This window comes from Symphalangus syndactylus, chromosome 6, assembly GCF_028878055.3.
Source record: "Symphalangus syndactylus isolate Jambi chromosome 6, NHGRI_mSymSyn1-v2.1_pri, whole genome shotgun sequence".
NCBI classification, from domain to species: domain Eukaryota; kingdom Metazoa; phylum Chordata; class Mammalia; order Primates; family Hylobatidae; genus Symphalangus; species Symphalangus syndactylus.
In genome coordinates, this window is record NC_072428.2 from 130,475,579 (window position 1) to 130,503,554 (window position 27,976).

At 46.1% G+C, this 27,976-nt stretch overlaps 1 protein-coding gene across 4 annotated transcripts; it reads right to left on the bottom strand.

Moving 5' to 3' along the window:
* Positions 1 to 887: 887 nt before the first annotated feature.
* Positions 888 to 27,853, bottom strand: MKRN1 (makorin ring finger protein 1). 4 transcript variants are annotated; one of them, XM_063641671.1, is made up of 9 exons: positions 26,871 to 27,365; positions 24,161 to 24,306; positions 19,323 to 19,451; positions 7,498 to 7,727; positions 6,772 to 6,998; positions 4,399 to 4,613; positions 3,532 to 3,642; positions 2,841 to 2,979; positions 888 to 2,476 (listed from the first exon to the last, which is right to left on the bottom strand). In XM_063641671.1, exons 2-9 carry the CDS (start codon positions 24,202 to 24,204, stop codon positions 2,264 to 2,266), a joined length of 1,308 nt encoding a protein of 435 aa, XP_063497741.1. In that variant the 5' UTR covers positions 24,205 to 24,306; positions 26,871 to 27,365; the 3' UTR covers positions 888 to 2,263. The 4 variants fall into 4 exon arrangements, with proteins under 4 accessions (XP_063497741.1, XP_063497740.1, XP_055140227.1 ...); XM_063641670.1 differs by having other exon boundaries at positions 26,535 to 27,302; XM_055284252.2 differs by lacking the exons at positions 24,161 to 24,306; positions 26,871 to 27,365 and adding an exon at positions 27,427 to 27,853.
* Between the last annotated feature and the right edge of the window lie 123 nt (positions 27,854 to 27,976).

A 27,976-nucleotide genomic window follows, 5' to 3' on the forward strand; every position in this document is an offset into this window, starting at 1 on the left:
GCCCGCCACCACACCCGGCTAATTTTTTGTATTTTTAGTAGAGATGGGGTTTCACCGTGTTAGCCAGGATGGTCTCGATCTGACCTCGTGATCCGCCCGCCTCGGCCTCCCAAAGTGCTGGGATTACAGGCGTGAGCCACCGTGCCCGGCCCCGATAGCACAAATTCTTTATTTTTCACTCTATTGCCCAGGCTGGAGTGCAATGGCGTGATCTCAGCTCACTGCAACTTCCGCCTCCCAGGTTCAAGTGATTTTCCTGCCTCTGTAATCCCAAAGTGCTGGGATTACAGGCGTGAGCCACTGCACCCAGCCATAAATTCTTAATATAAATACTAAAACGGAGGAGCAGTTATTTTTACAAGTGTGGAAAAAAGGTCACCTGAAGGTTTTCCATGGGAGTGGCAGAATGGTTCTTACAAAAAATTCACAATAATTAAAACTCCTTAAAAATTCACAAAATAATTATGCAGAACAATAAGCTTTCAAAATACAATTATGTTATGACCTTCCCCCGTTATCTAAGGGCATGAAGCAAGTTCAACCACAAGTGCTTGGTAGCAGAAAACTGCTAGTGCCTTTTGCTCATCAGGCGGCCCAGCGTTAGTCTTGAACATTTTCAAGTACAAAATTGTCTGATGACCCCGGCTAGTTAAGGTTTCCCTTTCTCTCTCACACACATTTCTCAAAGTACCTATCCTCATGAATATCTTACAAGGGACCGATCGAAGAGTCAGTGAAAGAAAAACATCATTATTCTTTGACATCGGCACATTTCAAAACAGCTCATGACACAGAACAGCCAACTTTTTTTTTTTAATTGTTTTATTTGGGAAAAGTGCTTCTTACAAAAGGGCAGCTGCAAAATACAGAGACCTCTGCAACAATTATTTGTTTTTTCTTAAAGTGAAAGAATGGGTGGGATCCAAGGAATCAAAGCAGTAGATGGACAAACCAGGAGCATCCCCGAGTTATTTTCAGGAAACAGCAATAAAACACAAAGGTAAAATTTCCAATCAAGGAATTCTTCCAACAACTTAATTTTAGCTAGTCTCAGGGATTCCCAAGCCCTCCCCTTCGGTGGAAAAGTATGACTTATCACTGCAAACCCATTACTCCGCCACAATAAACATCTTAGAACAGAGTTTTGAATCACATCTGTCTACCTGAAAGCTCAGGGGTGGAATGAGGCAAATACCCACAAAAACGAACACAAAAACCCGACAACAAAATGCTTCAAATGAGGACAAAGGTTTCTCAGAAAGTGCCTGTACTGAAAGGCTAGATCGTAAAACATTAAATACAACTGTGTATCCAAGACCCAGTTTGTGTTAATATATGGGATAACCAGGTAGTTTTAACCTCTATGGCTAACCCCATTTCTCTATTTATATAGACAGAGCTAGCACTGCTATATTGACAACTACCAATATACTGCTTTGCCCTTTAAGATCTATCTGCCACACAAGGCTTAAACCACTAAACCAGGTTTTTCTACTAAGGCTAAGAATACTGCATCTATGCAGGGATGAGAAGCTTATCACACACCCACACTCATACCATGTCAGCCCTTGGGAGTCAACTTCCAACTCTGCATTGATGTTATGCCTATCTTGTATATGTATTCTTTCTCAATTTTCCTATCATGCAAAACAGTAAAAATCTCAACACATTCACACCTGATTCTGGTTACCCAGTAGTATTACTTGTGTGCAATTAGACAAGAGACCAAAACCACAGAACAAGTGCACGTGGTAGGGATTACAGGGTAGGGAACAGATATAAAAACACAGATGTGCAGATTTCTCCAGAAACCTCAAGGATCCACACATCCCATGTCTAGGGCAGAGGGCTATTGGCCAGCTTAGGTCCCTTCACCCATCACTCCTATTCTTGGACCCCAAAGCAGGGCCACTGCTTTTACTTTTGAACCTGGGGTCCTCAAAATGAGTGTGTGAAAAGTCCATAAACGCAATCTGGTTGAAAACAGATGACGCAACACACCTACACTAACTGTCTGACAGTTAAATTCGTGTTACAAAAAACTAACTTTAAGATTTATTTTTGTAACTTTCTTCAACAGGGAAAACAACACACTCCTCAGGGAAAGGTGAGGGTTGAGAAGACAGGCCCTGGGTAAAAATTCTTAGGACAGCACCTGGAGTTGAGAGGCCTGCCTAGGAGAGAACACAGGCCCTGCCACACCACCACAGGGGACAGCTGCTGTCTGGGGTCAGCAGACCAGTTCACACGCCACACAAGGTTGCTATAGATCCAAGTCATAAAAATCTTCCAGCTCATCATGAAACAAGTCCCACTCATCTTCAGAGTCTGTTAGTTCGTCGTCCCCACCTGCAGCCAAAAGCATAAGCAACATCTCGCCCAGCTCAAAGGTGACAACCTCTTCTTCATCGTTGTCAAAGGGGTTGCTGTTCTCTCTTTCCTCAATGAGTTCCCAGAAGTGGTTCCTTCGTTGGGCCTGTAAAAAACAAGGCCATGATAGGGATGGCACTGTCGAGCAGTATCTTCTATCCTGTTGTTTATAAGGCAAAACGTCCAGCACACCAGAGGGCATGACGAACCAGACTTCTTAGTTAGGGTTTCCATTTACCACTTCCTCCCCTCTGGTTACTTGATGGAAATCGTTTAGGCTAGAGCTTTAACACACATTTTTTTTCCTTTCCTATCCCTCCCAGTTTTCTGAGGTTTGTTTCCTCCTTTAATACTCTACACTTTCGCTCCCAGACCTGAGCGTTAACATTCTCCTTCCCCTACCCCAATATGTGCAGGACTCAACTGATACCTTGGAATTTCCCCTCCTTTAAAAAAACAGTGAGAGTTACCCGGTATCTGCTTGATGTTCCCACTTTCTGTCTCTGTGGCTCCTCTCTACGGCCATCAGGGTACGCATGCTTGTAAAAACAGTTCCCTCCAAATGGGCAGCTCCCACGTCCTTCATCAAAATACCTGCACGCCTTGTTGCTGGAAAGGAAAATATCGCAACCCTTATTCACAGTGGATTTCAGGTCTATATTTGACTATCATCCAGGGCTTCTTTAAACAGGTAGGGATAGAACCAGTATGTCAGCTTACAGCCCTCCCCAAGATGTGTTCTTATAAACATGTGTGTGCCAATGCAAGAAACACTAACTAGAAACCGGTAACTCTGTTCAAGTCTATGCTGGTTAATAGCTCTAGTACAAGCAGATGCCAGAGAGAAAATCTTCTAGAAAGCCAACACACGAGAACATAGGACAGCTATGACATGGATTCAGAATAAGGTAGAACCCCACTCGTGGGGCCGTACTTGTCAACAGTAGAGACCTCTTTATAACACAGTCCCCTGGCACAGACCCCAAGGACTGTGTTATAGCAAGATATACTGGGTGTTATCAGGGTGACAAAATAAACTGTCCTGGGAAGTCAAAGAAGGGTAGGAAGGAGGTAGGAGTGTATAATGCAGCACCATTCTTTTCAAAGTGAACCCAAGCTCTGTTGGGCTCTTCGCTTGAGAAAAGGCTGCAGTGCTCATACCTCATTGCCTCCTTGTATTTCAGAATGAGTTTCTGCTTCTCTTCTTTCTCCTCCACCCAGTACTCACTTGGAATGACAAAGTTAGATGTGATCCGGCATTCTGGGCAGGACCTGGGAAACAATGAACAGGCTGCAATGCAAATTCCCCCTTTACAGGCCCACTCTTCAAGGACACACCCTGGTGTGTCACCTCCAGACTTAAAGACTTAACTGAAAGGCACGTGGGCATTTCCTGAAAGGGTTCCACATACTGTCACACAACTGATCATTTCTTTCAAGCAAGACAACCTCCTTTATAAATCCAACTCAAGGGCTAGCCAGTTCTTTTTTTTTTTTTTTTTTTTTGAAAATATAACTTAGGTAAAAAACAAAAACAAAAGAAGACATTTCACACAGACTCCTTTTTCTTTCGTTTAAATAAATTTATTTCTTGTAGCTTTGCTCTGTTTAGATTATGTGGTTTTTGTTCAGTTATGAGAACAATCTTTAAAGGATGGTGGATTATTGGCTAGCTTAATGAATGGAATAGGAAAGTGGAAATGTAAAACGTCAGGAAACATACATTCAGAGCTAGATCAGTTTGTTCACTGAGCCTAAACTGGCTAATAATCCATTAAACACAATCTCCTCAGAAAAAGCACGAACATTCTAACTGATACACAGGGTTTCCTCATTCAAATAAAAGTAGATAGACCAACTAACCTAGAAGCTAGCTGAAATACAAAGAAGAAATCCCCATTAGAATATCCCAGTTTCAAGATAAAATGCATGCATTTAAATGCGGTCCATCTGGTTGAAAGTTGGCACAAGTTACTAAATTCTTCCCCAAAAGAGAAAGCACAAATGAAGACTGGGGAGGAGTCTCACTTTATGATCTTGCTCTCAAATTGCTTAGCACTCCTCCACTTGCGAATGCACTTGAGACAGTAGGTGTGGTTGCAGTTGGAGAGGATCCCGAAGCGGCGCTCACTGGGGTTGGCTTTCTCATAGACCACCTCCATGCAGATCCCACACACCATGTCCTTGCTGCGCTGCACAGCAAATGAGAGCTCCATGTCCTTCTCATGGGCCTCAATGCACGACTAGAGAAGGTGGAGAGAGAACAAGTGGAATCGAGTCATTGAATCCTGAAAAACTTGAGCAACAGTTAATGATTCACAGTCAAAGAATCAAATAGTCAACTGAAAAAACAATGTTCCCAAGCTGACACGAAAATTAGCTTTGCTGACAAGTAAACACAGGTGCGGTGTTTTTTGTTTTTTGTTTTTTTGCAGTGGTACTTAACAATACTAGAAAATCAAACTACGAGGACTCAACTTCGGGAACTGAAGAATTACCCAGTTTTCTCTGCCCTAAACCCGGAGCTCAACTACATTGAAGACAGTTTTCCATATTGTTTGTTATTTCTGGTTTCTACATGAGGTTAAGAATCTAGTTAAAACCTGTCGGAAAATAAGGGTGACAGGCACGTAACTCTCTTATGCCTTTAAAGAAAAACATCTTCATGGAGATTTTTCAACTACTCAGCTTGATAGATTGATGCACACTTAGGTTAGGTTAGATCAGCCCACTTTGGGGCTACTATAAATAATGCTGCCAAGAACATTCATGTACCAATTTCTGTGTGGACATCATATTTTAACTTATAAAAAACATGATTATAGGAAACATAAAAATGCAGAAAACTCCCAGCACTTTGGAAGGCCAAGGTTGGGTGGATCACATGAGGCCTGGAGTTCGAGACCAGGCTGGTCAACATGGCGAAACCCCATCCCTACTAAAAATACAAAAATGAGCCAGGCGTGGTGGTGCATGCCTGTAGTCCCAGCTATTCGGGAGGCTGAGGCAGGAGAATGGCTTGAACCAGGGAGGCAGAGGCTGCAGTGAGCTGAGACTGCGCTGCTACACTCCAGCCTGGGTGACAAAGCAAGACTCTGTCTCAAAAAAATAAAATAAAAATAAAAATACTGCAGAAAAGCAATGTCATCCATAATCTCACATCATCACTAAACATGTCTTTTCCTAAACCTTTAAAAGAAAAAACATATATATATATATATATATATATATATTCAGAGGTATGTTCTACTATCTCAATATATAGATATAACGTACAGAGATTTATCCTGCCTAAATTCACAAAAGTACGCCGATAAATTATGTCTACCTTATAACATGCCTCACCCCCTACAACCACATTTAAAAAGATGGAAATTTAAGAGATGGAAATGATTAGAAGCAAACTTTGCTCCAATAAAGTTTATAATACAATGTCTTCTGAACCTACCCTGGCTCCCATACATTGCTGCTGGAAATGTAAAATCCTGCAGCCACTGTGGAAAAGCATGGCAGTTCATCAAAACATAAAGCATAGAGTTCCTATGTAACCCAGCAATTCCACTCCTAGGTAACCAAAAACATATCTTCACAGAAAAACCTATATACAAATGTTACTAGCAGCCTTATTCATAATAGCCAAAAACTGGAAATGATCTAAGTGTCCATCAACTCATGAATGGAAAAACAAATGTGATCTAGCCATACAAAGGCAGTAATTCAGCCATCAAAACTAAGAACTGCTACACACAACCACACAGAGAACCTTGAAAGCACTATGTTAAGTGAAAGAAGCCAGTCACAAAGGACCACATTACAGGATGCCATTTACATGAAATGTCCACAATAGGCCAATCCAGAGACAAAGCAGATTGTTATTGCCAGGAGCTGGAGGAAGGGTGGAATAAAGAGTGACTGCTAATGGGTGTAGGATGATCAAAGTATCCTAAAATTAGTAAAATGGTAATGGTTGCACATCTCTGTAAATATAGTAAAAACCAATGAAATGTGCATTTTCAAAAGATTAAATATATTCAATGTGAATCTCGGAAACATTATTTTTTAAAAGAGGAAAAAAATGTTAGAAGTCCATAGTCTGAGGTTCTGGAAGTATGACTTCTTTTTTTCTTTTGCCTCAGCCAACTGGGCTCGAGCGATCCTCTTGCCTGAGCCTAACAAGTAGCTGGGACTACAGACACATGCCTTCATGCCCAGTTAATTTTGTTCACTGGAAATATGACTTCTTGATAAAGCATCCAAGAAGCCCAAGAAAGGAAAACTTCCCTACTCACTGATAACCATTCAATTCATCAAATGTTTCTCTGAAATAAACCCACAATGCTGTGAAAGGGCAAATAATGATTCTCACATCTAACAACACACACAGTCTCCCTAAAGACTTACTTTGATATGCTGTGATCTCTGGGCAGCATCCATCGGATGCAGGACCTGCAGCCCACACATGTCACAAGAATCTCCGTGGAGATACACACAGTTCTCCCCGTACCGGCACTCTCCCACTGCAGCATAGGGGCACAGCTGCTTCTTTGTCTCCACGGCGGTTTGCTCTTTCTCTGATTCTTCCTTGGTCACTGAGCCCTGCAGGGGTGCTTCAGTGCAGGAAGGCGCAGCTGAAAATGTGTAAGAGGGTGGTAAAGGTCCAAATGGATAAGGCATGAACTATAAGAGAACTGAGAATCTAACTGCAAAAAATGAAAATAAAACTGCAATGAAATACCAAAACAGTCTACTGAACTGATTTCTTCACTCGAAAGAAAGGAATTTTTTCTACCGCTGGTATTTCCAAGATTAGACTTGTAAAAAACAAAACAAAACAAAACAAAACAAACATTGCTTCTTTATCTATGTCTTGGGTAACTGAAACTTAATTTCAAAAAGTACTCATTAAAGACAGGATTCAGTTTTTCAAAACATTCTGAATTCATTTCACTGGGATTCAAAGTTTCCTTCACTCTATCTGTAAATCTTAGGTAATCCAAATTAAAGTACTGTACTAAGATTAAACTAAAAAAGGAATAGAAGCAGAAAGGGGAAAGTTGTCAAAACTAAGCAAATGGATGAACTGCTATGCAGCCCTCTAACTCTTATTTTCTTCTTCAGAATACTTACTACGGCCACAGTAGGGTTGCCCAGGAACAAACTCAATAGCATTCACCCAGTCCTCTGAACCTGCTCCTACAGTTGCAAAGTTTGAATTTCTTGACTCAGCTTCGCCTGTATTCATTTCAACAAGTGGTCCAACTATCGATGAGAGACTTGAGGAAGCAGCAAGGGATGACTTTGTAGTTAGCTCTGTAGCAGCTGCTTCTTCCTGTTTCAATGGCTTGCTATGTTCATATCTAAGAAAAAATTCCAAAGTAAGCAGTCGGCTGGGCGTGGTGGCTCATGCCTGTAATCCCAGCAGTTTGGGAAGCCGAGGTGGGTGGATCACCAGAAAGGTTGGGAGTTCGAGACCAGCCTGGCCAACGTGGTGAAACCCCATCGCTACTAAAAATGCAAAAATTAGCTGGGCATGGTGGCGCGCCTGTAATCCCAACTACTCAGGAGGCTGAGGTAGGAGAATCACTTGAACCCAGGAGACAGAGGTTGTGGTGAGCCGAGATCATGCCACTGTACTCCAGCCTGGGAGACAGAGTGAGACTCTGTCTCAAAAAAAACAAAACAACAACAAAAAAAGTAAGCACTCACTGCCTAACTTCATGTATACCTTTTTCTTTTCTTTTCTTTTTTTTTGAGATGGAGTCTTGCTCTGTCGTCCAGGTTGGAGTGCAAGTGGTGTGATCTCGGCTCACTACAAACTCTGCCTCCTGGGTTCATGTGATTCTCCTGCCTCAGCCTCCCAAGTAGCTGGGATTACAAGCACCAGCCACCAAGGCTGGCTAATTTTTGTATCTTTACTGGAGATGCCATTTGGCCAGGGTGATCTCGAACTCCTGATCTCAGATGATCCACCTGCCTCGGGCCTCCCAAAGTGCTGGGGTTACAGGTGTGAGCTACCACGTCCGGCCATATATTCCTAATACATTCCTTGGATTCTCTTTGAGCATCCATGTGCCTATATTTGTGAGTGCAGAGAGAAGCCTATCATTCTGCATGTTTAGTTATACCATGTGTGACGCCGAGACTGCTGGTCCAGAGACCATACTTTTGAGTAGCAAGGCAACAGACTAGGGTCACCAAAGTTTAAAGCATCAAATACACAAATATTTTAGGCTTTGTAGGTCATACAATCAACATCACAACTACAACTATTCAACTCTGAAATTGCAGTGCAAAAGCAGGTGTAGGCACTATTTAAATGAATGTGTAACTGTTCCAATCAAACTTGATTTATGACAACAGTCTTTGGCCAGATTTGGCCTGTAGGCCCATACCCCTAGCTATAACCACTTATTACTTCACATTCCACTCTAATTAGGAGTTTCAGATAGTTGACAGTCTAGTTCCCATGGTAACTGCCAGAAACCCTGCAGGCAAAACTGACTGATTTCAAAGCAAGGCTGACACAAAGTCAACAAGCAGACACGTGGAACATTTTACCAACACATCAAATAAAATGCTGTCACTATTAAAAGGTAGAGACAATATTTATACAATACACAATATGTACATTCTTTTTCTAAATCCATCCATTCACTATTTCCCCTTCCAAATTTTCCGCCTATGCATTCTCTCCTTTTCATCCATAAACATTAAATCACCACCATCTCCAAATACATGGGGAAAAAACATCTATTTCCTTCAAGAACCATCTTTCTGGCCTGGTGCAGTGGCTCACACCTGTCATCCCAACACTTTGGAAGTCCAAGGAGGCCAGATCACTTAAGGCCAGGAGTGTAAGACCAGCCTGGCGAAACCTGGTCTCTACTAAAAACAAAAAATTATCCGAGCATGGTGGTACACATCTGTAATACCAGCTACTCAGGAGAGGCTGAGGCATGACAATTGTTTAAACATGGGAGGTGGAGGTGCAGTGAGCCAAGATCGGGCCACTGCATTCCAGCCTGGGCAACAGATTGAGACTCTGTCTCAAAAAAAAAAAAAAAAAAAAAAAAAGGCAAAGCAAAGCAATCAGCATCTTTCTGCCTGAGGTAAATTCTCACAGTTCTTGCTGGGTGTGGTGGCTCAGGCCTGTAATCCCAGCACTTTGGGAGGCCGAGGCGGGTGGATCACCTGAGGTCGAGTTCGAGACCAGCCTGATCAACATGGAGAAACCCCGTCTCTACTAAAAATACAAAATTAGCCAGGCATGGTGGCGCATGCTTGTAATCCCAGCTACTCGGGAGGCTGACGCAGGAGAATCACTTGAACCCGGGAGGTGGAGGTTGCAGTGAGCCAAGATGGTGCCATTGTACTCCAGCCTGGGCAACAAGAACAAAACTCCATCTCAAGAGAAAAGAAAAGAAAATTATCACAATTCTTTTAGCATTTTACACTAAGAAACTGACTGATTTTCAGAGTCTCACTCTATTTCCTAGGCTGGAGTGCAGTAGTGTGACCTCAGCTCACTGCAGCCTCGACCTCCTGGGCTCAAGCAATCCCTCTGCCTTAGCCTCCTGAGTAGATGGGACGACAGGTGTGTGCCACAATGCTTGGCTAACTTTTTTTATTTTTTGTAGAGACAAGGTTTCCCTGTTATCCAGGCTGGTCTCCAACTCCTGGGCTCAAGCAAGCCTCCTGCCTTAGCCTCCCAAAGTGATAGGCATGAGCCACCACGCCCGGCACACTGAGTTTTATTCAGATGCTACGTATTAATTATGTATGTAGTAAATTTAACCATGCTATATAATTTATAGTTTGTTATCAAGTGGTTCTTATAATGAAACATTACTAACCTTGGGTCATCTGTGTTATAGGTGCCTATGTTTATACCCCAAAATAAAGTAAAATCTAACTAAAGGCTCTACTCCAGCTTATGGCAAACATTTTACTGAGCTGGTCTTTAATCATTGTATTATTACCTCAAACATTCATATTCTAGCACTCTGGTAGTCTGGGGTGGGTGGATTACCTGAGCTCAGGGGTTAGAGACAAGCCTGGGCAACATGGCAAAACTCCATCTCTACTAAAAATAAAAAAATTGGGCAGGGCGCAGTGGCTCACACCTGTAATCCTAACACTTTGGGAGGCCGAGGCGGGTGGATCACGAGGTCAGGAGATCGAGACCATCCTGGCTAACACGGTGAAACCCCATCTCTACTAAAAAATATAAAAAAATTAGCCGGGTGTGGTGGTGTGCACCTGTAATCCCACCTACTTGGGACGCTGAGGCACAAGAATCACTTGGACCCAGGAGGTGGATGTTGCAGTGAGCCAAGAACGCACCAGTGCACTCCACTCTGGGTGACAGAGCTAGACTCCATCTCAGAACCAATAAAGGCTATGCGCAGTGGCTCATGCCTGTAATCCCAGCACTCTGGGAGGCCAAGGCGGGTGAATCACTTGAGGTCAGGAGTTCGAGACCAGCCTGGTCAACAAGGTGAAACCACATCTCCAAAGACATTCATATTCCTCCTCTTAAGCCTTAGGTAAACTACCTCACCTTGCAGCAAAAGTAAGCTGAGTATCCTGCTATCATCTGCAAAAACCCAATGCATTGTTCTACAGAGTGGAATCCTATAAGCTGAAGGATAAGGGGAAGAAACTATCATGAATATACTCTTTCATGTTCACTCATGAACTGTGGGGAAGTATTCTATCATTTTAGAGATGACCTCACTGTCCTACTAAGTGATGGTTCTAGGTCTAACGCAACTCTAAAGCTGCTCTATACAGTACAGCCAACCACTGCCCATATCTAGCTCTTCAGACTTACATAAAATTTTAAACTCAGTTCTTCAGTCCTTCCCTAGCTATATCTGCAAGTGTTCAAAAGCTACATGGAGCTAGAAGCTACCGTTAGATTAGATAGCAACATACAGAACATTTCCAGTACTGCACGAAGTTTTACTGGATGGCAGTATTCTGAAATGTTAGAGCAGCAAGTATCCTTAGAAATCCAGCCCAAAGCCTCACTCTTCATTTTATTTTTGTTTTGTTTTTTGAGACAGTCTCACTCTGTCACCTGGCTAGACTGCAGTGGTGCGATCTCAGCTCACCGGCTTCAAGTGATTCTCCTGCCTCAGCCTCCCAAGTAGCTGGGACTGCAGGTGCGGCACCACCAAGCCCACCTAATTTTTGTATTTTTAGTAGAGATGGGGTTTCAGCATGTTGGCCAGGGTAGTCTTTGAACTCCTAACCTCAAGCAATTCACTGGCCTCAGCCTCCCAAAGTGCTGGGATTACAGACATGAGCCACCACGCCCAGGCCCAAAGCCTTACTTTTCAGATTAAGTAACTCCCTTGGAGCCAAGCTTCATGGCTCCAGCCTATAATCCCAGCTAGTTGGGAGAGGCTGAGGTGGGAGGATTACTTGAGCCCAGTAATTTGAGGCTACAGTGAGCCATGATCACACCACTGCACTCCAGCCTGGATGACAGAGCAAGACTATCCTGTCCCTTAAAAAACAAAACGAGCCAGGCACGGTGGCTCACACCTGCAATCCCAGCACTTTGGGAGGCCAAGGCCGGCAATCACCTGAGGTCAGGTGTTCGAGATCAGCCTGATCAACATGGAGAAACCCCGTGTCTACTAAAAATGCAAAAAAATTAGCCGGGCATGGTGGTGCGTGCCTGTAATCTCAGCTACTCAGGAGGCTGAGGCAGGAGAATCGCTTGAACCTGGGAGGCAGAGGTTGCAGTGAGCCAAAATCGCGCCATTGCACTCCAGCCTGGGCAACAAGAGTGAAACTCGGTCTCAAACAAACAAACAAAACAAAACTCCCTGGTTTAAAAGATAATTTAAAAAAAAAAAACTATTTCTACATGCTTTATATCTTTTGTTTTCTTTGAGACAGGGTCTCACTCTGTCTCCCAGACTGGAGTGCAGTGGCACAATCACAATTCACTGCACCCTGGGCTCAGGTGATCTTCCCACCTCAGCCTCCCCAGTAGTTGGGACTACAGGTACACACCACCACACCCAGCTAATTTTTACTTTGTAGGTACGTGGTTTTGCCATGTTGCCTAAGTTGGTCTCCTTGGCTCAAGCGATCTGCCCCGCTCAGCCTAGTACAAATGTCTAAGAAAGTTTTTCTGTCTCTGTAAGAGAAGACAACCCCTTCCCTGGCTGGTTTACAACTCCCACCCCATTGCTTCTGTGGCCTTTAGTATTTTAAAGTATTGGATTCTTCAGTTGGTCCAAAAGTCAAAACTCCTTCAAACAAGAAGTCAACCAAGCCAGGCCAAACACGGTAGTTCACACCTGTAATCCCCAGCACTTTGGGAGGCCGAGGCAGGCAGATTACTTGAGGGCAGGAGTTCGAGACCAGCCTGGCCAACATAGTGAAACCCCGTCTCTACTAAAAATGCAAAATTTAGCCAGGCGTGGTGGCACATTCCTGTAATCCCACCTATTCGGGAGGCTAAGGTGGGAGGTGGAGGTTGTGACATTGCGCCACTGCACTCTAGTCTGGGCGACAGAGCACAACTCTGTCTTAAAAAAAAAAAAGAAAGAAGTCAACCAAGCCAATATTGCCCCTTTCCCCAGAGGGTGTCCAGAAACAAAGACTGGACTTCTAATGGCATTCTGGGAAAATACTAGATATCTGCAATATGCAAAACAGTCCCGAGCAACAACGAAGAACTGGCCTCACTAAACAACAGGACCACCATTACGAAACATTGATGCAGAAAATCCTCTCAACTGTTGGGGCTATGATGCTATCCTTCATTATCAATGATCTACTCCCTCTATGAAGAGGGAAATCCCTGGGCTTTGAGCAAGTTACATAAAGGGATCCCAACACTAACAGTAAGAGGTAGGTGGCCGGGGCCTGGCGCGGTGGCTCATGCTTGTAATCCCAGCACTTTGGGAGGCCGAGGCGGGTGGATCACGAGGTCAGGAGATCAAGACCACGGTGAAACCGTGTCTACTAAAAAAAAATACAAAAAATTAGCCGGGCGCGGTAGCGGGCGCCTGTAGTCCCAGCTACTCGGAGAGGCTGAGGCAGGAGAATGGCGTGAACCCGGGAGGCGGAGCTTGCAGTGAGCTGATATTGCGCCACTGCACTCCAGCCTGGGCGACAGAGCGAGACTCCGTCTCAAAAAAAAAAAAAAAAAAGAGGTAGGTGGCCAGGCGTGGTGGCTCACGCCTGTAATCCCAGCCCTTTGGGTGGCCGAGGTGGGCGGATGAGGTCAGAAGATCGAGACCATCCTGGCCAACAAGGTGAAAGCTCGTCTTTACTAAAATACAAAAAAATCAGCTGGGTGTGGTGGTGCGCGCCTGTAGTCCCAGCTACTCAGGAGGCTGAGGCACCGGAATCGCTTGGACCCAGGAGGTGGACACTGCAGTGAGCCGAGATCACGCCACTGCACTCCAGCCTGGTGACAGAGCGAGACTCAGTCTCAAAAAAAAAAAAAAAAAAAAAAAAAAGAGTAAGAAGTAGGTTGAAGTTCCTAGATATAATTTTAATAGGAAAACAAGCAGTCATAGAGCAAGCCTCTCTTTAAGATTCCTTCTTTAGCTAGTCCACAATCAACCTTTTAATAATCACCTATATCAGCCTGTACTCAACAATTATCACCAAACTTTCAAGTAGACTACTATAGTTTCTCTACCTCCTTTCACTTTATGCTAAGAGATCTAAATCCAGCTCAATTCTGTCTCATCCTCTAAAGAGTTCTAGAAAAGAGGCAGCTACATCCTTATTAAAAAGAAAATTAAGAGGCCAGGCCCAGTAGGCTTACACCTGTGATTCCAGCATATTGGGAGACAAAGGTGGGAGCATCAGTTGAGGCTGGGAGTTTGAGACCAACCTAGGTGAGATAGGGAGACCCTGTCTCTACAAACAAAATAAAAAAAACTTGGCTGGAGATGGTGGTTGCAGTGAGTCGTGTTCATACCACTGCACTCTAACCTGAGCAAGAGGGCAAGACCAGATCTCAAAACAAACAAAGAAACAAAAAACCAATTAAGGTTCCTTTCAACTTTTGTTTTCTTTTGGGACAGAGTTTCGCTCTTGTTGCCCAGGCTGGACTGCAATGGCACGATCTTGGCTCACCGCAACATCCACCTCCCAGGTTCAAGTGATTCTCCTGCCTCAGCTTCCAGAGTAGCTGGGATTACAGGCATGTGCCACCATGCTTGGGTAATTTTGTATTTTTGGTAGAGATGGGGTTTTCCACACGTCAGGCTGATCTCAAACTCCCGACCTCAGGTAATCCTCCTGTCTCAGCCTCCCAAAGTACTGGGATTACAGGCATGAGCCACCATGCCCAGCCGTCCCCTCCCCCACTTTCTTTTAAGATGAAGTCTCACTCTTTGCCCAGGCTGGAGTACAGTGGCACAATCAAGGTTCACTGCAAACTCCACCTTCCCGGGTTCAAGTGATTCTCCCACCTCAGCCTCCCAAGTACCTGGGATTACTGACACGTGCCACCATGCCCAACTAATTTTTGTATTTTCAGTAGAGACGGGGTTTAACCATGTTGGCCAGGCTGGTCTTGAAATCCTGACCTCAAGTGATCCGCCTGCCTCAGCCTCCCAAAGTGTAGGGATGACAGGTGTGAGCCATTGTCCCCAGTCCCTTTCATCTTTGAGCCATTTGCATCTGCCTCAACATCAGAGGCTCACCAAAATAGGGAACCTACCTAATTTCCTCTGGTCTCAAACTATTTGGGGCGGGCAAAGTTGTCTGAAAAATAAGCTGGTTAATATGCAGAGCCCAGGCACGGGGCCGTGGCTCACGCCTGTAATCCCAGCACTCTGGGAGGCTGAGGCGGGCAATCACCTGAGGCCAGGAGTTCAAGACCAGCCTGACCAACATGGAGAAACCCCGCCTCTACTAAAAATACAAAATTAGCCGGGCATGGTGGCACATGCCTGTAATCCCAGCTACTTGGGAGGCTGAGGCAGGAGAATCGCTTGAACCCGGGAGGTGGAGGTTGCGGTGAGCCGGGATCATGCCATTGCACTCCAGAGCCTGGGCAACAAGAGTGAAACTCTGTCTCAAAAAAAAAAAAAAAAAAAAAAAATGCAGAGGCTTAGCACAGATTTCTTCAATTTAACCTTCATTTTTTTCATTCACTCCAGCTACACAGTCCATTCAGATGAGCACTTCTTCTGAAATAAGGACCAACTGTTAATTATCTATAGCTTTCTGATTTTATCTCTCAGTCTATTCTCATCCCTCTGCTTGGAAGGTTGGATTCTTCACTCTCATCAATATTCAACTCCTCCTGCCCCAGTCACAGTTGGCAGTAACTCTCAAAAGACTAGAACCTAGTTCAAGGAACACAACTCCCTTACAATTAGCCTCAATACCTGCAAAGACTATACCACTACAAAGATTCGTCCATTCATCATTGTAGCGTGAAGTTCTCACGACTTTTTCTGCCTTTTATATTGGGACTGCAAAAGACATGCCTGGTGGAGAGGCCAGGTGCGGTGGCTCATGCCTGTAATCCCAGCACTTTGGGAGGCTCAGGCGGGTGGATCACCTGAGGTCAGGAGTTTGAGACCAGCCTGGCCAACATGGTGAAACCCTATCTCTACTAAAAATGCAAAAATTAGCTAGGCGTGGTGGCACATGCCTGTAATCCCAGCTACTCGGGAGGTTGAGGCAGAAGAATTGCTTGAACCAGGGAGTCGGAGGTTGCAGTGAGTTGAGATCATGCCACAGCACTCCAGCCTGGCAACAGACTGAGACCCTGTCTCACAAAAAAAAAAACAAAAAACATGCCTGGTAGAGTTTGAGAATAATGTCATTGTGTCATTTCCCCCCTTTTTCAGCAATACTGCAATGACAAATTAGCAGAGGGCAAAATGAATAACAACTAAACAAAGTTTCCATGAGATCAACTTCTGAACTTCTACACAGTCGTTTGAAAAAGATCTTCTCTTTCCCCCCATCCTTACTAGACTCTCTAATAAGATGTGGGATGACTTAACATTAATATCCTACCCCAACAATAATGTCAGGTTCTGAACTCTATTTGAACCCAGTGGCTCACACTACATTTTCTGATAATGACATTAAAATTGGCTATGATGCCAGGCACAGTGGCTCACGCCGGTAATCCCAGCACTTTGGGAGGCCGAGGCGGGCGGATCACGAGGTCAGGAGATTGAGACCATCCTGGCTAACACAGTGAAACCCGGTCTCTACTAAAAATACAAAAAATTAGCCAGGCGTGGTGGCGGGCGCCTGTAGTCCCAGCTACTCAGGAGGCTGAGGCAGGAGAATGGCGTGAACCCGGGAGGCGGAGCTTGCAGTGAGCTGAGATCGCACCACTGCACTCCAGCCTGGGTGACAGCGAGACTCCGTCTCAAAAAAAAAAAAAAAAAAAAAATTGACTATGACACTGTCAAAAGTCTTACCGAGGGTAGTGATTTAAACTACATCCAAAACTCTTTGACATGCCTCCTTTCAAAAGGTAGAGCCCAATCCTCTCCCTTTACATGTGGGCTGGACTTAGTAACTTAGTCCAGAATCAGCGGAAGTAACAGTACATGACTTCTGACACTAGGTCATAAAAGGCATTGTGGCTTCTCCTTGCCTCCTCTGTTAAATTGCTTGCTCTGGGGAAAGCTAGCTGCCAAGCTGCAAGGACACTAAAGCATCCCTATGAAAAGGCCCATGTGGGCCAGGCAGGATGGCTCACGCCTGTAATCCCAGCACTTTGGGAGGCAAAGGCAGGTGGACTGCCTGAGGTCAGGAGTTTGAGAGCAGCCTGGCCAACATGGGGAAACCCTGTCTCTACTAAAAATACAAAAGTTAGTGGGGTGTGGGCTGGGTGCGGTGGCTCATGCCTATAATCCCAGCACTTTGGGAGGCTGGTGTGGGCTGGTCAGGAGATTGAGACCATCCTTTCAACAAGGTGAAACCCCATCTCTACTAAAAATACAAAAATTAGCTGGGCGTGGCGGTGCATGCCTGTAATCCCAGCTACTCGGGAGGCTGAGGCAGGAGAATCGCTTGAACCCGGGAGGCGGAGGTTGCAGTGAGCTGAGGCTGCGCGCCACTGAACTCCAGCCTGGCAACAGAGCTAGGCTCTGTCTCAAAAAAAAAAAAAAAAAATTAGCCTGGTGTGGTGGTGCATGCTTGTAATCCTAGCTACTCTGGAGGCCGAGGCAGGAGAATCTCTTGAACGCGGGAGGGAGAGGTTGCAGTGAGCTGAGATCATGCCACTGCACTCCAGCCTGAGTGACAAGCAAAATTCTGTCTCGAAAAAAAAAAAGAAAGAAAAGGCCACGTGGTGAGAAACTAAAGTCTCCTGCCAACAGTCATGAGAGGAAGACCTCTTAAAAACAATACTGGGCCAGGCACCATGGCTCACGGCTATAATCCCAGCACTTTGGGAAGCCAAACCGCGTGGATCACCTGAGGTCAGGAGTTCAAGACCAGCCTGGCCAACATGGTGAAACTCCGTCTCTACTAAAAATACAAAAATTAGCTAGGTGTGGTGGTGGGTGCCTGTAATCCCAGCTACTCCGGAAGATGAGGCAGGAGAATCACTTGAACCCAGGAGGCGGAGGTTGCAGTGAGCCGAAATCACGCCATTGCACTCCAGCCTGGGCGATAAGAGCAAGACTCCATCTTAAACAAAACAAACAAAAAAACAAAACAAACAAACAAAAAACAATCCTGGCTGGGCACTGTAGCTCACACCTGTAATCCCAACACTTTGGGAGGCCAGGCCAAGGTGGGCAGATCACTTGAGGTCAGGAGTTCGAGACTAGCCTGGCCAACATGATGAAACCCTGTCTCTACCAAAAATATAAAAAATTAGCCAGGCATAGTGGCACGCAGATGTAATCCCATCTACTCGGGAAACTGAGGCAGGAGAATTGCTTGAATCTGGGAGGCAGAGGTTGCAGTGAGCCAAGATCTTGCCACTGCACTCCAGCCTGGGCGACAGAGGGACGAGACTCCGTCTCACACACACAAAAAATATCCTGGAGTCCCCATCAAGTCTTCAGATGACTTGCTAAAATTTTTACTGCCATCTCATAAGAGTCTCTGAGCTAGAACCATCCAGCTAAGGTACTCACAGAATCCGGAACCCCAGAAACTGAGATAATAAATGTTCACTGTTTTAACCTACTAAATTTGGGGATGGGCCAGGTTCTGTGGCGCATGCCTGTAATCTCAACACTTTTCGGAGGCCAAGGCAGGAAGATTGCTTGAGCCCAGGAATCTGAGACTAGCCTACGCAACGTATTAGGACCCCATCTCTACAAAAAACCAAATAAATGAGGTGGTGCATCCTGTGGTCCCAGCTACTTGGGAGGCTGAGATGAGAGGATCATTTCAGCCTGGTAAGTTGAGGCTGCAGTGAGAAGTGACCACACCACTGCACTCCAGCCTGGGCAACACAGTAAGACCCTGCCTCAAAAAAATAAATAAAAAATAAATTTGAGGGTTGTTTAACATCCATAGATAATACACCGAGTCATTTCTGAACTAGGAAGACAGAAAAGCCCTACCCAATTTTTTTTTAAGGTGGAGCCTCGCTGTGTTGCCCAGGCTCGAGTGCAGTAGCAGGCTCTTGATTCAGTGCAACCTCCACCTCCTGGGTTCATGCAATTCTCCTGCTTCAGCCTCCAAAGTAGCTGGGATTACAGACGCATACCACCATGCCCAGCTAATTTTTCTATATTTTGTAGACATGAAGTCTCACTAGGTTACCCAGGCTGGTCTCAAACTTCCAAGCTCAAGCAATCCCCCTACCTCAGCCTCCCAAAGTGCTGGGATTATAGGCCTGAGCCACTGCCCAGCCAAGAGTCATTTTCAAAGCATTATTTTTAATCAGTGACATATAAAGCGATCAGAAGTATGTCTTCTACATTTTTCCTCCAACCTACCCCTTAACAAATTTATAAACAAATTCTTACCTGCAGCGGTCTCCATAAATACAGTACCCTCGCTGAAAATACTTGCACACTACACTATACGGACTGTCAGAGAGGTCATGCGAGTAGCGACAGTTGTCTCCTTCTTTACAAACCCCATGCATAAAATACCTGTGAGACAAAAGACCACAAAACTAGATTAAAACCAATCCTTGAAAATATTAAAACCAATCAGTATTCATGACTAATATATTCAACCAGCAAATACATAAACATATGAAATAAACACAAAGAAAGGGCCAGGCACAGTGGCTCATGCCTGTAATCCCAGTATCTTTGGGAGGTTGAGGTGAGTGGCTCACCTGAGGTCAGGGGTTCGCGACCAGCCTGGGCAACATGGTGAAACCCTGTCTCCACTAAAAATACAAAATTTGGCTGGTGTGGTGGCACACGTGTTAATCCCAGCTACTCGGGAGGCTGAGGCAGGAGAATTGCTTACACCTGGGAGGCTGAGGTTTCAGTGAGCCGAGATCGCGCCATTGCACTCCAGCCTGGGAGACAGAGCAAGACTCCATTTCAAAAAAAAAAAGAAGGTGATAAGAAAACAGGAGTAAAGCAAGTGTATTAGTCCGTTTTTGCATTGTGTTTTTGCATTGTAGCTGGGACTACAGGTGCCGCCACCATACCCAGCTAATTTTTTGTATTTTTAGTAGAGACGGGGCTTCACCGTGTTAGCCAGGATGGTCTCGATCTCCTGACCTTGTGATCCGCCCACCTCGGCCTACCAAAATGCTGAGATTACAAGCGTGAGCCACCAAGCCTGGCCTTTGTTTTTGCATTGTTACAACGAACTATTTTGACACTCCACCCTGGGTGATGGAGTACGACTACGACTCTGTCTCAAAAAAAATATAATAATAATAAGCCTTAGATTATGAAAACAGTGTAACTTACATACCAAAAAGAAAAAAAAGGGCCGGGCATGGTGGTGGCTCACGCCTGTAATCCCAGCACTTTTGGAGGCCAAGGCGGATGGATCACGAGGTCAGGAGATCAAGACCATCCTGGCTAATAGGGTGAAACCCTATCTCTATTAAAAATAGAAAAAACAGGCCGGGCGCGGTGGCTCACGCCTGTAATCCCAGCACTTTGGGAGGCCGAGACGGGCGGATCACGAGGTCAGGAGATCGAGACCATCCTGGCTAACACGGTGAAACCCCGTCTCTACTAAAAATACAAAAAATTAGCCGGGCGTGTTGGCGGGCGCCTGTAGTCCCAGCTACTCAGGAGGCTGAGGCAGGAGAATGGCGTGAACCCGGGAGGCAGGGCTTGCAGTGAGCCGAGATTGCGCCACTGCACTCCAGCCTGGGGGACAGAGCAAGACTCCGTCTCAAAAAAAAAAAAATACAAAAAACTGCTGGGCGCGGTGGCTCACGCCTGTAATCCCAGCACTTTGGGAGGCCGAGACGGGCGGATCACGAGGTCAGGAGATCAAGACCACCCTGGCTAACACGGTGAAACCCCGTCTCTACTAAAAATACAAAAAAATTAGCCGGGCGCGGTGGCAGGCGCCTGTAGTCCCAGCTACTCGGGAGGCTGAGGCAGGAGAATGGCGTGAACCCGAGAGGCGGAGCTTGCAGTGAGCCGAGGTCGCGCCACTGCACTCCAGCCTGGGCGACAGAGCGAGACTCGTCTCAGAAAAAAAAAAAAAAAATTAGCTGGGCATGATGGCAGGCACCTGTAATCCCAACTACTCGGGAGGTTGAGGCAGTGGAAACCCTTGAACCCGAGAGGCAGGGATTGCAGTGAGCCGAGATCGCGCCACTGAGCCACTGCACTCCAGCCTGGACGACAGAGACTCCAGCTCAAAAAAAAAAAAAAAAGAAAGAAAAAAGAGATAGTCTATGTCAAAGAATTTCTCCTGGCCGGGCGCAGTGGCTCATGCTTGTAATCCCAGCACTTTGGGAGGCCGAGGCGGGTGGATCACGAAGTCAGGAGATCGAGACTATGGTGAAACCCCGTCTCTACTAAAAATACAAAAAATTAGCCAGGTGTGGTGGCGGGCGCCTGTAGTCCCAGCTACTCGGAGAGGCTGAGGCAGGAGAATGGTGTGACCCCAGGAGGCGGAGCTTGCAGTGAGCTGAGATCGCGCCACTGCACTCCAGCCTGGGTGCCTGGGTGACAGAGCAAGACTCCGTCTCAAAAAAAAAAAAAAAGAATTTCTCCTCCAAACAAAAACCAATGAATATAAGTATATGTCTTGTTTTAAAATGATACCACCAAAAAAAAAAAAAAAAAAAAAACATCATCCAGATTCACCTTAATGTCACTACCCACGTTGAGTTTGCCTTCGGTGAAAACCTGGGCCATATATTATTTCTAAAGTTCCTTCCACTGTGCAGACTCTGTCTCCATGAGACACTGTGCAGTAATAAAGACAAAATTTACTAGCATCCCCCTACTGCTGTGTCTCTGAGAAACCTAATAGTGGCCCCCAACATAGAGAACAAGAAACTGCCAAGTTATCCTGTAAGGGGTACAAGAGAACCAAACAGCACCCTCAGAGTATCTCTAGGCATCTTAACAACCTCTTTAGGAATTTCTATAAATTACAGAATAGACACCGCATTTAATCAATTCATCTGCAGTGACATTTCTTACTTTGATATTTAACTTTTAATGAGTATACCGTTTATCAAACTAGATTATAAATTCCTGATGGATAAAGACTGGTTTATTCCCCCTTTTTATCTCCAACTATCTGTGCACATAACATATACTTGTTAGAAAAAGGTAGAAGGCCGGGTGCGGTGGCTCACGCCTGTAATCCCAGCACTTTGGGAGGCCAAGGAGGGTGGATCAGCTGAGGTTGGGAGTTCGAGACCAGCATGACCAACATGGTGAAAGACGTACCTACTAAAAATACAAAATTAGCTGAGTGTGGTGGTACAAGCCTGTAATCCCAACTACTCCGGAGGCTGAGAGGAAAATCGCTGGAACCCAGGAGGCAGCGATTGCACCGAGCCAAGATTGCATCACTGCACTCTAGGCTGGGCAACAACAGCGAAACTCTGTCTCAAAAAAAAAAAAGAAAGAAAGAAACAATAAAAGGCTGGAGGGTGGGCCCAGTGACTCACACCTACAATCCCAGCACTTTGGGAGGTGGAGGCAGGTGGATCACCTGAGGTCAGGTTTTCAAAACCAGCCTGGCCAACATGGTGAAACCCCCTATCTACTAAAAATACAAAAATTAGGCCGGGCGCAGTGGCTCACGCCTGTAATCCCAGCACTTTGGGAGGCTGAGGCAGGTGGATCACAAGGTCAGGAGATCGAGACCATCCTGGCTAACACGGTGAAACCCTGTCTCTACTAAAAATACAAAAAAACAAAAAATTAGCCAGGCATGGTGGCACGCACCTGCAGTCCCAGCTACTCGTGAGGCTGAGGCAGAATTGCTTGAACTTGCAGTGGGTGGGGGGGCCCAGAGGTTGCAGTGAACCAGGATCGCGCCACTAAGACTCCATCTCAAAAAAAATAAAAGGCTGTAGAAGACAGCTAGATGTGATGGTGAATCATGGTACCGATAGCAAATTAATTTTTCTTTCCCAGCTGCATAACCTTTTTAATACCATCTAAATATTTATTACTTATTTCCTCTCACAACCACTATGTAGTTTCCAAGTAATAAATTTCACTATGGACATCACAGCACTCAGATAAAGAATTTCTAGAAGGATTTCCTTTTTTTTTTTTTTTTTTTTTTTTTGAGATGAAGTCTCACTCTGTCACCCAGGCTGGAGTGCAGTGGCGCAATCTTGGCTCACTGCAACCTCTGCCTCCTGGGATCAAGCGATTCTCCCACCTCAGCCTCCAGAGTGGCTGGGATTACAGGTGCCCGCCAACACGCCCAGCTAATTTTTGTATTTTTAGTAGAGACGGGGTTTCATCATGTTGGCCATGCTGGTCTCGAACTCCTGACCTCAAGTGATCCACCTGCCTTGGCCTCCCAAAGTGCTAGAATTATAGGCATGCGCCACCACGCCCAGCTGATTTTTAAGTTACATTAACCACATTTTTAAAAACTTTTGAAGCCAGGAACGGGGGCTCATGCCTGTAATCCCAGGACTTCAGGAGGCCGAGGTGGGTGGATCACCTGAGGTCAGGAGTTCAAGACCAGCCTGGGCAACATGGTGAAACCCCCATCTCTACTAAACATACAAATAATTAGCTGGGCGTGATGGCACGCGCCTGTAATCCCAGCTCCTCGGGAGGCTGAGGCACCAGAACTGCTTGAACCCAGGAGGCAGAGGTTGTAGTGAGCCAAGATCATGCCACTGCACTCCAGCCTGGGCGACACAGAGAGACTCCGTCTCAAAACACAAAACAAAACAAAAAACCCGACAACTTTCAAGGCCAAGCATGGTGGCTCACACCTGTAATCCCAGCACTTTGGAAGGCCGAGGCAGGTGAAACACTTGAGTTTAGGAGTTCAAGACCAGCCTAGGCAACAGGGTGAAACCCAGTCTCTACCAAAAATGCAAAAAAATTAGCCTGGGGTGGTGGCACATGCCTGTAATTCCAGCTACTGGGGAGGTTCAAGCAGGAGGATTGCTTGAGCCTGGGAGGTGGAGGCTGCAATGAGCCAAGACACTGCCACTGCACTCCAGCCTAGGAGACAGAGAAAGACCCTATCTCAAAAAATAAAAGTAAATAAAAATAAAAATCAAGGAAAGAGTTTTTTGAAAAATCGAAAATTAAACGCTTGTTTTTTGTATATTATTTCAACTACCAGAACACTCATCTACCATTATAGAAGCACTCTAATAAAGAGGGGTCTAAATTCAAATTACAACTTCTCTTTAAGTATTAACTGTTCTAACCTCACATACTCAAGGTAACTCCAGGTAGCAGTTGCAATGAGCATTTCTGTTTCTTAGTATTCCTCTAATAAAAGATATGAAAAACAGCCTGGTGGTGGCAGCATAACACAGTTTCTGAGGAAAGGTATTCTTAGGTTTTACTTAAGCTGCAGAAATAAAACACAATGAAAACCCCAGGAGAAACATTAGAAAAAATGTAACCAGTAAGAAAATACAGGTGATCCCAGGCAATTAAAAACATTCTAATCAAAACTTCTAACTTAAGAGGATTACACCCTAAGTGAAGAAAATAGCTTTAGTCAAATTCCTAGATACAGGAGTGATGTGCTATAGGGAGAAATCCGCACCAACACTAAAACACACCTCTACCTGATTCTTCAGGGGATGTTTACCCAGCAAACATATTGAAAATGTTTATTTATAATACAGTATATACATCTGCACTCTCTTGAACACCTAATATTGTGTCTCCCATTGCTGGCGTGCAATGTTTACTTACTGAATGATTGAATAAGGTAGTTTCAGAAAAATATACATGTGGCTGGGCGTAATCCCAGCTACTCAGGAGGCTGAGGCAGGAGAATCGCTTGAACCCAGGAGGCGGAGGGTGCAGTGGGCTGAGATCTCGCCACTGCACTCCAGCCTGGGCGACAGAGGGACACTCTGTCTCAAAAAAAAGGGAGATACACATGTGTTAAGTACTTTGGTAATTTACAAGTTGTTTTTTTTTTTTTAAATGAAAGCAGAGGAATCTTACACAGTTCCTGTTAAAGTGGGTAATTCTAGATATATGACTTTATCAACATCACTCAAGCATTTACTGAGTATCTGCTCTATGCCAGGAACTGAGGAAAGAAAGCCCTGCAGATAAAATGGGGCCCCTACTCTTCTCAGAGAGCTCAATGTGTACGATAAAGATTAGAGACCGATAAAGATCATAGACCGGATGTGGTGGCTCACGCCTCTAACCCCAGCACTTTGGGAGGCCGAGGCCGGCAGATCACCTGAGGTCGGGAGTTCAAGACCAGCCTGACCAACATGGAGAAAGCCCGTCTCTACTAAAAATACAAAATTAGCCGGGTGGGCGTGGTGGTGCATGCCTGTAATCCCAGCTACTAAGGCATCTGTAGTGCCAGAGACTGAGGCGGGACAATCAATTAAACCTGGGAGGCGAGGGTTGTGGTGAGCAGAGATCACACTATTGCACTCCAACCTGGGAAACAAGAGGGAAACTGTCTCAAAAAAAAAAAAAAAAAAAAAGATGACAGTTGACATTCCTCTATCTAAAGGAGAAAATAGTTTTAAGTAAGAGATCATGTTGGTACCTAGAACAACCGAAAACAATGTCAAACACTAAAACCCCAGACCTATCAAGGAATCTGCACAACAACAACAAAAAAACTGTCTCAAGCAAAAGCTATACAAAAAAACCCCAAAAACTAGTAAATCTAAGCTCTTTCTTTTCTTTTTTCTTCTGACAGAGTTTCACTTTCGCCCAGGCTGGAGTGAAGTGGTGTGATATCGGCTCACCACAGCCTCTGCCTCCTGGGTTCAAGCAACTCCCTGCCTCAGCCTCCGGAGTAGCTGCCACCACGCCCGGCTAATGTTTTTTGTATTTTTAGTAGAGACGGGGTTTCACCATCTTGGCCAGGGTGGTCTTAAGTTCCTGACCTCGTGATCCACCTGCCTTGGCCTCCCAAAGTGCTGGGATTACAGGTGTGAGCCACCGTGCCCGGCCTAATTTTTGTATTCTTAGTAGAAACAGGGTTTCACCAGGTTGGCCAGGCTGGTCTCGAACTCCTGACATCAGGCGATCTGCCCGCCTCAGCCTCCCAAAACGCTGGGATTACAGGCGTGAGCCACCATGCCGGCCTAGCCACCTCGACAGGCCGGTTTCAATTTTTAAATGAGATAACTAGCATGTATAGATCAACTGTAGCATTGTAAAAGGGAAACAGACATTCAAATAATTTGCTCCATGAGTAGAAACTTTAAAATCATCATTCCTGGCAATATTCCACTTTTACAATCCACCGATGAATAAGACAAGTGACCTGAAATTGCGTTTATGCTTTCTACATCCCATTATGTAAAACAATTAAACTTATCCTTCACACCTTAAATGTATCATTATCAAAGGCTGAGAGACCTTCGAAGGTCGCCAGGATAAATGTATCACATCAGACTGGGAAGATTTCAAATTTCACCCTTAATACTACAAGTTCTAATTAGGAATCATTTTTACATACTTGCATATAAATTATACCACCCAGGTGAAAACCGGCATTTCAGCTGATTTATACAACTGATAGAAAAAGAAAAGCTTACAGTCGCTACTGATCACTATTTAAAAACCGGAATATAAAAAACGTACAATTAAATGCCCTCTTCTGCGTAGAGCTAGGTAGTTTTTTACAAGCATACACATCCATACAACCGCCATCCCTTTATTTTTCTAATATTTTCGTCTCGCTTATCAAACCAAAACCAAACCTCTCTCTTCCGGGAGCGAAGAGCCCTTTCACTCCCTTCAGAAAATGTGTAAATTTCAAAAGAGGAACACAGCGCTGGGGGAGGGTAATCAGCAGCTCAAAAAAAACCGCGGGTGGAGAAGACGACCCCGGCCCCCGAACGCCTGCTTCTAAGACAAAGCTCAGCACCGCCAACCTCGACAAACATACAAAGAAGAAATACAAAAGCTTCTTCTCACAGTTGGGCGGAGGATGGGGGGCGGAGGGACGTGAAAAGACGTTACAAACGGATGGTACGGAAAGAGGGCCGGGAGCCAGGCAAGCTCGCTGGGGACCTCGGCGGGGTGTCTAGGCCCGGAGAGGATCGCTGGGAGACCGGCCTGAAGTGACCAACTCCCGAGCCCCGGAAACCGGAGGCAGCGGCGAGGGCATCCTTCCAGCGGCAGGGGAGGAGCCGGCCCACCTCTCCCCGATGCGCTTGCAGCCAGCTCAGGCAGCGCTCAGGGAAGGGTAAGCGGCGGTGCAGCCCCGCGGCTCCGCAGCAATCGCGCACCGCCAGGCCTCCGCGGAGAGCGCTGAGGGCTCCGCGGCCCAGCGGGGGTTGACGCAGTGACTGGGGGAACGTGGCGGCGGAGGCGGCAGCGGGGGCCGCGAGGGCTGCAGAGGTCGAGACAACGCCGGTCCCCGCCCTCCCGCGCCTCTAGCCGCACGCCGGCCGCCCTCCTCCCTCCCGCGCCGCAGGCTTGGCCCGCGGCCCCCTCCCCGCGCCCGGCGCTCCGCCACGTAACGTCCTACCTGCAGGTGACCTGTTTAGTCCAGCCGCCGCCGCTGCCGTCGCTCCCGCCGCCGCCTCCACCCGCCCCCAGGGACGGGGCGGTGACTGTGGGGATCGGGGTGGGGGAGGCTCCTGCCGCCGCCGCCGCTGCAGCTCCTGCTCCTGATGTTGTGGCTGTTGTTCCGGGAGCTGCAGCCTCCGCCATTACTGTTTATCCCACACAGCAGAGGCCCCGGAACTTCCGGGATCACATAGTTCCGGTCCGGCTGCGGAGAGAACGGCGAGGCCAGGCGAGGGGAGGGGAAGGACACTGAGGCACCCGCTCGGTCCCCGCCTGCTACGCGTGGCGTCTCTGAGCGCTCTCGCCACTTCAACTGCGGGCCCAGAGCGTGCGCGCCCGCGGCCCGCCCACGGCGCCGCTGATTGGTGGAGGGGACGTCTCCTCCAGAAAGGGGTGGGGCTAACGGGAGTCTGTACAGGTGTGTCCTGGGCTCGAAACCCCGGCAACGGAAGTCCACAGTTAGCGGCTTTTTTCTTAGCAGAGGCTGATATAGTGGAGCTGGGGCTGGG